Below are 12,540 nucleotides of genomic sequence, written 5' to 3' on the forward strand. Positions count from 1 at the left end.
GTATTGCTACATCACCCAAGCTGGCTACCTAGATTGCAGGTTCTGATGCAGCTTAATACATCTCATCTCACTCCATCCAGATTTTATGGCTGTTATTTCACCATCATGCTGCGCACTATATGTACTATTCAATATGCACCTAGCTGAGCGTTGGATCGACTGACCCACATATCAATATATTGGTTAATTGTTAATTTGCATGTTCTAAAACGGTCGTGCATATGGGTTTAACTTGTATGAGCAGAGACACTACCGCTGGGGAAAGGTTACACAATGCTGAAGCCATGGAACCAACAAGTCTAAAGATGGAATTATTAAGAAAAATCACGAAGCAATTCGCCAAGGAGCGAGTACTTGGTCAAGGTGCATATGGAAGAGTTTACAGGGTAAGATTCAGGAAATTTCATTTGTGGTTTTCACTTTCAATGGGATTTCATTGAATTTCTGAATATTTCAGTCATTTCAATAGATACTGAAATAATAGCCCTTTGATTGAAATAGTTTAGCTGTTATTACAGTAGTGCACAAAAATTTAAATTATTTTCAAAAAATGAAGTGTTGGTTGTCAATTGAATTATAATAAAAAAAACGTTGGTCCTTTGATCAAAATCTTTCTGAAGACAAAATTCAAAACCATAGTTGTGACACATAACCAACAAAAGAAGTTTGGTATCTATATTTTCTGCTTCTCATAATTGGTGTTGTATGCTGATAATATATCTTGAGCAGGGTGTGTGCGATGACGGACAAGTGGTTGCTGTGAAGCTGCTCTATAATCTAAAGCAAACAATTGATGATGAGCAATTCATACGTGAGTTTAAAAACCTTATGGTGCTAAAGCATCCGAACATCGTAAGGTTAGTTGGCTACTGCTACGAAACACAACGTCAACATGCGGACTTTGAAGGAACCATTGTTTTTGCTGAAACAACACACAAAGCACTTTGCTTCGAGTATATGCCCGAGGGGAGCCTTCGTAAGCATCTGTCCGGTAATGAGTCTGCCCCACTTTAATTATAATATGTACATACTTAAGGATGTGAAGACAACTTCGACCGATATCTGGATTCTTCTGACAACCTCTCTGTATTATAATTTTGCAGATGAATCCAATGGACTTGATTGGCAAACACGTTACAAAATTATCAAAGGTGCATGTGAAGGTTTAAGATACCTTCATGAAGAATTGGGTAAACCCTTTTATCATCTGGACATAAAACCAGATAATATACTTCTAGATGAAACCATGGCCCCGAAACTTGCAGATTTTGGTTTGTCCAAGTTCTACGGCGAAGAACAAACCAGGATGACACAAAGTCCCATTGGAACTATGTAAGTAAATGCCTCCCGCGAATGGAATCATTTCTAACGAATAAATTTCTCTGTAATTTTTACCTTGCCATATGCAGTGGATACACGCCGCCGGAATACTTATTTGGAAGAAAGGTCTCAAAGAAGTTTGACATATTTAGCCTGGGTGTTGTAATAACAAAGATAATTGCAGGGCCTAGCGACCACGACACACATGATGAAATGCAAAAGGAGTTTCTTGATCAAGTAAGAATGATATCTCTTCGATTGGACAAAAAGATATGTTTATTTTGAGCAACATTATGATGTTCCACATTTGTATGTCGTAATTCTAGCTTTACATTTGGATTACAAAGGTACAAGGAAATTGGATAAAAAGGTTACAGACTCCATGGAGTTCTCCTGAGCAACTAGAAGCACAATGCCAACAAGTGAAAAGATGCACTGAGATTGCATTGAGCTGCATGGACATGGATTGGCGCAGAAGGCCAAGCATAGTGAATATCCTAGATGAACTCAATGAGACTGAAAAATGCATTGAAAAGGCTACTAATTATGAACAAGATCCATCACCACCAATTGCTTCCACTTCAAGCGTTGTTCAACCTGCAGCATCACCTCCACCAACCACACCATTTCCACCACCATGTATCATTGCCACCTTCTCAGAGGTTCTGGTGATAGACCATGATGAACTTATAAATTACAATTATTTTTGCATTACTCTATGCATGTAACGCTGCCACATCATACATGCATGTTAATCATCCTTCACATTTTTTTCAGAAAATGATATTTTTAACAGTAATTCAAAAGTCTATTTTCTATTTTTAAAGACTTTCTTTTATTGATTTTCAAGCTTTCATTTTCTTTTCATTAGATTTAGTTACTCCGTACTTTTTAGCACTCACTTACGCATTTTTTAAACAAAGTTACCACAACAATGCGCGGGGTATCATCTACTCCCTTCGTTCCATAATGTAAGACGTTTTTTGACACTAGTGATAATGTAAGACATTTTTTGACACTACATCATGGGACGGAGGGAGTAGTATATACCTATACTCATGCAACAAGTGATGTAGCAATTCAACTGTCCACGTTCACTTGTAACAAGCAGTTCTTCTTTAGCTTAGCTAGCATTTTTATTTATTTATTTATATTTTAACCGCACGTATATGCAGGGACCGAGCTGGAGTGGTTCTGAATATGAAGGACAAGTCTCTAGCGACAGCCTGTCAGCTTGTCTCAGTAACCAGTGTACAACCAGTGGAGAGCCACATCCACCTCGGGTAAGTACCATCTAACAACTCTGTGGTGTTTGATCCGTACCAGCCTGACGGGCGTTCTTAATTTGCCCTTGTCCATACACACTCAGGTCGACACGGCCGGCAGTACAGTGGGTCATCTTCCCTCCGATGGCTATTGCGACACCCCACAAGCTGGCTACCTAGATTGCAGGTTCTGACGCGGCTTAATACATCTCACTATCTCACTCCATCTAGATTTTATGGCTGATATTTAGTCATCATGATGCACTGTACTGTCCACCTTGGCGCTCGCTCGATTGACCCGACCCGCATATCAATATGTATATATTGGTATATTGTTAATCTGTACTATGTTCTAAAATGGTTGTGCATCATGGTTTAATTTGTACCAGCAGGCACACCACCACCGGAGAAAGGAAACCCTGTGAAGCCATGGAGCCCACAAGTCTACCGATGAAATTATTACGAAAAATCACAAATAATTTCTCCAAGGAGCGACTACTTGGTGAAGGTGGATATGGAAAGGTTTATATGGTAAGATTCCGGACACTAAGTTTGTACTAAAAATACATGTGACACGCAATAGACAAACAAAGCTTGATATTTAATTACATTTTCTGCTTCACATACTATCTTTGTGTTCTGATAGTTTAAACATTTTGTGTAGGGTGTGCATGACGACGGACAAGAGATTGCTGTCAAGCTGCTCAATGATAGCTTGCAAACAATTGATGATGAAAAATTCACACGTGAGTTTCATAACCTTATGATGCTAAAGCATCCAAACACTGTACGGTTAGTTGGCTACTGCTATGAAACACAACATCAACCTATGGACTTCCAAGGAAGATTTGCTTTTGGTGAAAGAAGACACAGAGCACTTTGCTTCGAGTATATGCCTCAGGGGAGCCTTCACGAGCGTCTTTCTGGTATGAGGCCGCTCCACTTCATGAATATTTCATGCATACGTATTAAGCATGTGAAGAAAAATGTTACTTATGTTTGGATTCCATTGACAACCTCTTTGTATAATAAACTTGCAGATAAATGTAATGGACTTGATTGGCAAACACGTTACAAAATTATCAAAGGGACTTGTGAAGGTCTAAAATACCTTCATGAAGGATTGGACAAACCATTTTACCATCTGGACCTAAAATAGGGCAATATACTTCTAGATGAAAACATGGCTCCAAAACTTGCCGGTTTCGGTATGTCCAAGCTCTTCAACGAAGAACAAACCTGCAGGGTGACGCAAAATTTACGTGCAGGAACTATGTAAGTAAATGCCTCCTGCAAATGAACTCATTTTTCATGAATATATGTCTTTAATATTTATATTGTTGTATGTAGTGGATACATGCCACCGGAATACATAAATGGAGGCACGGTCTCAAAGAAGTTTGACATATTCAGCTTGGGTGTTGTCATGAACAAGATAATTGCAGGGCCTAGCGGCCACACCAAATGTGCTGAAATGCAGCATCAGGAGTTTCTTGATCAAGTAAGGGAGCTATCCCTACGATTGGACAAAAGGATCATGTTTACTTTGAACCATATTATGATATGATGTACATTTGTATGTTGTGATTCTAGCTTTACACTTCGATTACACAGGTAGAAGGAAATTGGAGAAAAAGTTTGAAAGAAACATGGAGTTCTCCCAAGCTACTAGACGCACAATGCCGGCAAGTGAAAATATGCACTGAGATTGCACTGAGTTGCATGAAGACGGATAGGCACGAAAGGCCAAGTATAGTGGATATCATAAACGACCTTAACGAGACAGAAACTTTTATTGAAAAGGTTAGCAATTGTGAACAAGATCCATCACTGCTGACTTCCACTTCAAATAGTGTTCAACCTGCAGCATCACCTCCACCTTCAACACAATCTCCACCACCTTCTCCAACCAGTGGCGGAGGCAGGAATAGTAAATTTATGATCTTGAGGGGGGGCCAATTAACGAAACATAACAAAAAGTTTACTGGTCACGCCCAAAATGCAAAGAAGTGGCTAATGTCGGGGCGGGCTGGGGACCCTGTTGATCCCCCCCTGCCTCCGCCACTGTCTCCAACACCATCTGCCATTGCCACGTTCTGACGCTAGGCCATGATGAAATTGATGTAACGTGGGATGCTAAAGATCAATTCCCTGAGAATTCCAAAGCTGAGGTATGTTATAATCCTAGTTGCCATCGCAATCAACTTATTCTTGCAGAAACTAAGTGTTTCCTGTCATTTGTGGCCAAAAAGGTGGCAGGTGTAGGAGAGGAGGAGGACCTACCAGCCGAATCGTCTGCAAGGGTTCAAGAGATGTTTGGCAATACAGACTAACTGTCTGGACCTAGAAGGGAATGATGTTCATCACTGACGCAGAAGAGAATATTTCTAGGTTATCAGGGGCTCCAATCAGGGACACAGTGCAACCAAGCTACTACAAATCATGTCAAACCTCAGCAACAAAGTGACTGAAATTGGAAGGGAACATTAGAGACATCTAGACATCTGCGAAGAATGGTACACGAAGGTCCCTTACCTAATGTCATGGCTGAGTTGCCACAAGTTGCAGCATGCTACCACCAGGGGCTCATGCTACGACTCTGGTGCTTTCGCCCTAGCACAACTCGGAGCCTCAGAATAGCATGTAGCTGCAGATGGTGAGGATGACAATGACTAAGCGAAGGATGTTATGCGCATATAAGCTAGGAGCGAATGCTTTATCATACTGATTGTCAATTCTATTCATGTACATCTCTCAAAATTTACCAAGATGGCACCAGCCAGTTGCACTGTATTGTTTTTGTGTAACAATTTTTTTTCTAGACAATATAGAGTGTGACGTATGTGTGCAGGTCCTCGATAAGAAATAATTGCATGCATGGGTAATTTCTTCTGGTCACCAGACACACCACAATAAAACTCCCAGTTTATGAAATCATAGAAGGTTGATGCTGTCTATTCCATGGGCCTATGGATAATTGATTTCAGTGCATAGTCTATGTTATCTAGCTTAGGTGGTGTCTGCACCAAGGAAATCTCAGCTTCAATACAAGGAAATTATAGCTTAGGTGCCTTGAATTGAAGCTCGGATTTCAGTTGGCTCAAGCTTAAAAGACAAATCTCCTTGACATGGTCTGATCCGTTAATGTGTCCTACTGTAGCTTTCTAATTATACTTTTTGATTGATTAGTAACAGAGATTGTATGGCTACTAATAGTTATTCGCAAATATGAATGATTATCATAAGGTCGGCATAGGTCATGTGATCACCATCATCAAACAGGACCAAAGCGGCTGGGTCCCAAGTCCCAACTCCAAAGCACATCGGCGCACCTCCCTGCGCCCTATACATGCGTTTGAGCAGCAGAGCTTCATCAAACCGTTTGGTTTTGACCGACTTCCGGTTTTCAGCATAGCTTGCAGCTGTTTTGCTGATGTTGGAAACATCTGATGAATTCTCCTGATCTCCTGAAAAGGTTACAGAGAAAATCAAATGCACACATACTTGTTTCTTTGAATGGGCAGCTCCCCTGGATTATCATCGACTCTTGACAGAGATTCATGACAGGCACATAATCATGTACCTGAGCTGGGCTTAAAACACGCGGCATAGCAGGAAGTCGGTAGCCGCGGGATCCATAATCAATCCACTTCTGTACCATATTATGCTGATCTCACCTAAACGGCTTGGACTGGGAGTAAATGATTTCCTCGGCTGAGCGCATGCCCTTGTGGCGCTGGCGAGCAGTAACTTGTTGAGCGCCTTGCCATGGGATGCCCTCCGGAAGGCCATGAAGAGGGCGGTGGAGTATTCCCGGCGGCCATGCTGCGCGTAAATGGAGATGGCGCTGCCCCAGGAGACGAGGCTCGTCCGTGGCATCCGGTCGAACAGGTGGCAGGCGTCGCCGGAGGCGGCTCAGCTCAGAGCAGCCACGCAGGAGGAGGCTGGCGTGGAAGAGGTCCGGAGAGCCTCGGTGACGACGGCGCCGCCGGGAGGAGCGCGGTCGCCGGTGAGGCATGAGAGCAGGAGCTGGGCGAGGCTTCTTCGGCCGCCGTGTTCCGCTTTGGACTGTTTTTTTTAGAGGTACGCTTTGAACCGAGAAGAGTTAGAGAGACGAGGCCACACATCAGGTGCGAAGACATTTCTGTCAGAAAAAAGGTGCGAAGACGTAGAATGGGTTTTCCGCCTTTCAGTCATGGCACGTTTACGACTCTATTAATCGCCTTCCAGTCATAGGAACCTGTTGAGCGCCTTTATTAATCACAACACACACATAGATACGGAGTACATCGTTTATGAGGTTTTTTTTTGCGAATTATCGTTTATGAGTTTACTCACCAGTCAATTCAGGGATCGATAATAATAATAGTTAAAATTAGCTAGCACATGCGCCGTTTAATTAGCGAATGAATTACTTAAATATGATCTTCTCAATCGTTGCTCAAATGTCAACACATTTTGCAAAAATAGCATCTGCCCCATCCCACCATCTTGTGTGCCCATTATAAAAATTGAATAACATCTTGAGAGTCGGACTCAGCCTCCGCTTGATGGAATCCTATACCGTTCGCAAAGTTTAGCCCATCTCTCGATCCTATTGCCTCTATGGTCAGCACATCCGTTGCGGAATAAAGTTTCAATGGGCTGCCAAAAACCTCCCTTTTCCATCTCTTAAGATAGCAGTTGTTGCACCAACACTCTCATCTGAAAATATGCTGCATCAACATTCAACTTTATAAACTTCGATTCTGGCTTGCACCACTTTTGATCAGATGAGTTAGCTTTCTTCGCACAGGACATCTGATAGTTATTCATAATGGCCAGAACTAACATGGAACACCTGACTGGTGACGGGCATGATTCATTATGTGTTATCCTACAACAAGGCGAGCACATATAGCAGCAACCAAATGCTACTGCCTACTCCCTTCGTCCGAAAAAACTTGTCATCAAAATGGACAAAAAGGGGTGTATCTAGAACTAAAAGATGTGTATCTAAAACTTGCCACAATAAGACTCTCAGTTTTTTGAAATCATAGAAGGTTGATGCATGCTGTCTATTCCATTGGCCAGTGGAGGTTTGATTTCAGTGTGTAGTCTATGTTATCTAGCTAAGGTGCCTGCACCAAGGAAATCTCAGCTTCAATTCTAAGAGACTTCAATGCCGTGTCTTGAAGCAGAGATTGCAGTTGGCTCAAGCTTGCAAGATCAATCTCCATGACACGATCTGACATCATTAATGTGTCTTATGGTAGCTTTTCTAATTAATTTTTTTGATTAATCAGTACCAGATATTAGTAGTGAATTGGTTTTTCCATCTTAGTAAAAAAAGGAGTATTATACTGTTAATTCTATAGGTGGAACTTGAAGCATGAGCGCCATCATATATAGGTTTTTAAATAATAGCTGCAAATGTAGTATGGCAGAAAGGGCGAGGTAATGATTAATGAATAATTAGCATAAGGTGGGCATGCATAGGTCATGTGATCACCAACATCAAACAGGACCAAAGCACCCTATACATGCATTTGTGCAGCAGGACTTGATCGAACTGTTTGGCTTTGACTCATATTATATATCTTGATCTGGCTCAAACAGCTTTGGCTGGCAGTAAATGATTCACGTACGACCGCCCTCGACTGAGTGCAGACCCTCAGGGTGCTGGCGAGCAGGAACTTGTTGAGCGCCTTGCCGTCGCGCGCAGCAGGCCTTCAAGAAGGCCACGAAGAGGGCGGTGGAGTATTCCTGATGGCAGTGCTGCGCGTACATGGAGATGGCGGAGACGAGGTCGAGGTCCCGCCGTGGCATTCGGTCGAACAGTTGGCGGGCATCGGAGGCAGCCGAGCTCGGTCGCCGGCGAGGCATGAGAGGAGGAGCTGGGCCAGCTGGGCGAGAGAGACTCATGCGCCACCGGCTCGGGGAGAGGGCAACGAGCTGCTTCTTCACCTCCCGCGACTGCTTCGCCGCCACGCTCTCGGCCACCTGCGCCCCGCGCGCGCACGCACGCAATTCAGTCGCCGAAATCACGTCGGGAGCCGCGGACGAGTGGAGTGGAGGGGAGTTAGTTTCCAGAGCAACGGGAACCGAACCTGCGGGAAGAGGCGCGCGACGTCGATACCCTGCGCGATGAGCCCGAACATCCGGCGCAAATTTGACAATTTTAACCTGGAAACGAAATAAATTCACAGAATGAACTGGGTACGAAACTATTTTACACCCCTGACCCTTTTGTGTAGCACCCGCCACGCCGGCGCCACACCCTACGGTGCAGCGCCTAGCTCCGGGGCGTTGCACCTCTGTCCACCGTGGCAGCCCATGGGCCCGCACCCAGCAGTGCAACGCCTCCGAGCTAGGCGCCGCACATGTAATGTGCAGCGCCTAGCCGCTAGGCGCTGGCGCTGCACTGTGACTTATCCAGCCACTTGGCTGGGCCCCCCCCCCCCCCCCCCCCCCCCCCCCCACCACACACTCTCTCACTCTCTCCCCGAGCTTTGCCCCCTCTCCCACTCTCCCCCCCTCTCAAATCTTCTTTCAAATCTTGCAAATTTGAAGAATTTGTCCGTGGATTTCGAAGTCAAACCCTCCCTCAAGGTAATAATCTCCGATCCCCTTGTTTTGATCCAAGTAAAGTTCTCCCATTGCTCATTTGTTGGTAGTTTGGGGAAACCCTAGTTTTGTTTGGATCTAGAGATTTGCATGGAGATGTGAGATGTTTGTTTGCCAATTTCTATGATTAGGCTTTGTTAGTATGCTAGGGTTATTCTTATGGGTGGTCTTATGTTGGTGCTAGGGTTAGGTTTAGGGCTAGGGTTATGGTTAGGGTTATGGTTAGGGTTAGGGTTAGGGTTATGGTTAGGGTTAGGGTTGTTGTTTCATATATATATATTAGGGTTTGTATTCGGTGTTAATCCATGGATTAGTACTCATGGAAGCAATGTTACATTGTGTTCTTTGAATGCTTATAGGGATGGGAAGAACATGTGTGTTTGTTCATCATGGGGACAAAGACGCCTTTTTGAAAGGCAATAAAGAACCGGACCCGGATGAGTTTGACATGGTGTTTGATAGTAGTCCTAGCTATGCGGAGCTCTTGCAACAAGTTAGGAAAGATTTGAATTGGATGGACCCTAGTGATATCATTGAGTTGGAGGGAAGGCATAATGTTGGTTTTGGAATGCACATCCGTTGGAAGACAATGCGTGTAAACTCGGAGCAACGTTGGGTTGCATACAAGGAGACGGTGGCCGAATCACTAGACAAGACTCTTGAGTTATTTGCAACGAAGAAGGTTGATTCAAGTTTGCATTTGGACTTGAACCGGAACCCCTCCCCTTTGGTTGCTAGTAGCCCCCCATCCTTGAAGCGAGATGAAATTGTTGAACCTCTTTTGACCCAAGAAGTGAGGCCAACATTGAGCCCGTATAGAAACAACCAAAATGAATCTTTGCAAGAGGACAATGATGAGTATGCGGACGATGACAATGAAGTTGATCTCCATGACAACAATGTGGGTGATCTCGACAAATATCATTTGCAAGAGACAATGGACCATTCCATCCCTTTTTCCCGTGCATATGCATCGGACTCGGATGACGATGGTCCCGATGAACAAGTTGATGCGGAGGGGTTCACGGTGAAGGAGGCCGAAGCTTTCGAGAAGGTATTTGGTCGGGATCATCGGACTACATTGTTCAAGGATGTTAGTCTCGCGGATGAAGCCGTGGTAGATGGTGGCCAATGTGTACCTCTTGGGGTTAGGCCAAGCTCTCACCGTGATTTGGTAGACGACAAGAACCGGATTGCTAAAGGTTCTAAGTTCGACAGCTTGTTGGATTTGAAGATGTGGCTTGACAACTAATCGGTTACGCATTATCGTCCACACAAGGTGGTGCACTCGGACGTCAATGTGCGCTACACGGTTGCATGTGCATGTGAAGATGAAAAGGAGGTCCAACTTGGACTTACAAGAGGCCGTGGTGGTGGTAGAGGTCGTGGAAAGGAGGTCCAACAAGGAGTGGCAAGACGCCGTGGCGGTTGTCCGTGGATTGTGCGTGCAAGACCAGGGAAAGGAGGTCCTACTTGGCATGTAGTGAGTTGTGTGCCAACTCACATGTGCCAAGGCAAAAGGGTGGATGGCAAGATTGTGTCCGAAGACCACAAACAACTCACGTCCGAGTTCATCGCTTCCAGGCTCTCCAACTCAATATCCGCACTTCCAACAATGAGCGTCCAACATGTCATTGACCTTGTGAAAGCCATCTTTCATTACAAGGTGAAATACGGCAAGGCATGGAAGGCAAAGCAAGCCGTATTTAAGATGTTGTATGGTACATGGGAGGAAGCATACAACCAAATCCCTAGGTTGTTGTTAGCCATGGCCGCGACAAACCCGGGCATGGTTCATGTGGTCGAGCCTCATGGGCACCAAACAACGGTTCATGAAGGAAGGAAAGTCAGAGTATTTGGCCGTGCTTTTTGGGCGTTCGAGCAATGTGTGAGGGCTTTCGAACATTGTAGGCCGGTCATCGCAATTGATGGCACGTTCTTGACCGGACAATACAAGGGCACCTTGTTGGTTGCGATAGCAAGTGATGCCAATAACCGGGTGTTGCCATTGGCATTTGCTTTGGTTGAGGTGGAAAACAATGACAACTGGGAGTGGTTTCTGCATCTTTTGAGGACGAAGGTGTTACCCACTCAAAGGGAAATTTGTGTCATATCGGATCGGAATCAAGGAATTCTTAACGCCGTGGAGATTGACATTCCCGGGCATGCTCCGTTGCACCATCGCTGGTGCATGAGGCACTTTTGTTCGAACTTCTATAGGGCATGTGGCCTTAAGGAGTTGGCCGATGATCTTCAAGATTGTTGTCTCGCTTTCTCCGATAAGCGCTTCGCCATTTTGTACAACAAATTGCTCGCACACAAAAAACATGATCCCGGGGGGTCAAGAGTTTCTCAATAGGCACATTCAATACCGGAACAAGTGGGCACGTGCTTTTGATGAAGATGGCCGGAGATACGGTCAAATGACAAGCAATATGGCCGAATGCTTCAATAGGGTGCTCAAAGGTGCACGTGGATTACCCGTGACGACAATAGTTCAATACACATTTGACAAGATGAATGCGTACTTTGTAAAGTACTCGATGGAAACCGATGCACAGATAGCGGGTGAGAACCCACGGAAGTACAAGTACAAGTTCCCACCCAAAGTTGATGAATGGTTGCTATTTCAATCACGGAAGGCGGACTCAGAAGAAGCTATATTATATGACAATGAAGAGTGGAAGTACGAAGTGAAAGAGCCAGGAGGAACCACAAACGATGGCCGGCAACATGGAGGTCGGGCTTTCAAGGTGTCGTTAACACAATGTGATTGCACTTGCGGGAGGCCATTGTTGCTTCATCTCCCATGCTCACATTTGTATGCCGCCGGCCGCGTTAGGAATGTGGACATCAAGCACCCACGCACCGTGAGGGAGTCGGAGTTCTCAATCATGACGGTCAAGAAAACATGGGCTCCCCGCTTTCACCCATACTTTGACCAATCACAATGGCCGGAGTATCATGGAGTTCAACTATGGCCGGATCCGGAGTTGAAGGTTGTTAAACGGGGTAGACGTACGACAAAGCGTCTTAGAGGCGACATGGACGGATGGGGCCATGGTGGGCGCCACGAAGCGGGCAACGACCAATTCCAAGAGCCTCGTGAGAGCTCCCGTTGTGGGGAGTGCAAAGGTCATGGCCACAACAAAAGAAAATGTACGAAACCAAGGAAAAGGTCCAAGAAAAATGATGCAAGCACAAGCCAACATGGAGCTACACAAGGGAGCCAACCAAGTGGTAGCCAACCTAGTGGTAGCCAACCTAGTGGTAGCCAACAAGTGCCAAGCCAACCAAGTGGTAGCCAACCTAGTGGTAGCCAACAAGTGCCAAGGCAACCAAGTGGTAG

The 12,540-nt window shown here is 44.9% G+C and overlaps 1 protein-coding gene and 1 long non-coding RNA gene across 2 annotated transcripts; both read left to right on the forward strand.

The window, feature by feature from the left end:
• Positions 1-284: 284 nt before the first annotated feature.
• LOC123056024 (putative receptor-like protein kinase At4g00960) lies at positions 285-2,779 on the forward strand. The gene is made up of 8 exons (XM_044479794.1): positions 285-386; positions 730-991; positions 1,104-1,190; positions 1,266-1,332; positions 1,410-1,557; positions 1,668-1,982; positions 2,496-2,603; positions 2,690-2,779. The coding sequence occupies exons 1-8, from the start codon at positions 285-287 to the stop codon at positions 2,777-2,779; spliced, it is 1,179 nt and encodes a 392-aa protein (XP_044335729.1).
• A 203-nt stretch (positions 2,780-2,982) lies between these two features.
• On the forward strand, positions 2,983-5,344 carry LOC123054862 (uncharacterized). The gene is made up of 6 exons (XR_006426345.1): positions 2,983-3,116; positions 3,250-3,511; positions 3,626-3,860; positions 3,936-4,086; positions 4,200-4,756; positions 4,838-5,344. It is a non-coding gene; the product is annotated as an uncharacterized lncRNA (long non-coding RNA).
• Positions 5,345-12,540: the final 7,196 nt, after the last annotated feature.

Source organism: Triticum aestivum, chromosome 2D, assembly GCF_018294505.1.
Source record: "Triticum aestivum cultivar Chinese Spring chromosome 2D, IWGSC CS RefSeq v2.1, whole genome shotgun sequence".
In the NCBI taxonomy this organism is placed as follows: domain Eukaryota; kingdom Viridiplantae; phylum Streptophyta; class Magnoliopsida; order Poales; family Poaceae; genus Triticum; species Triticum aestivum.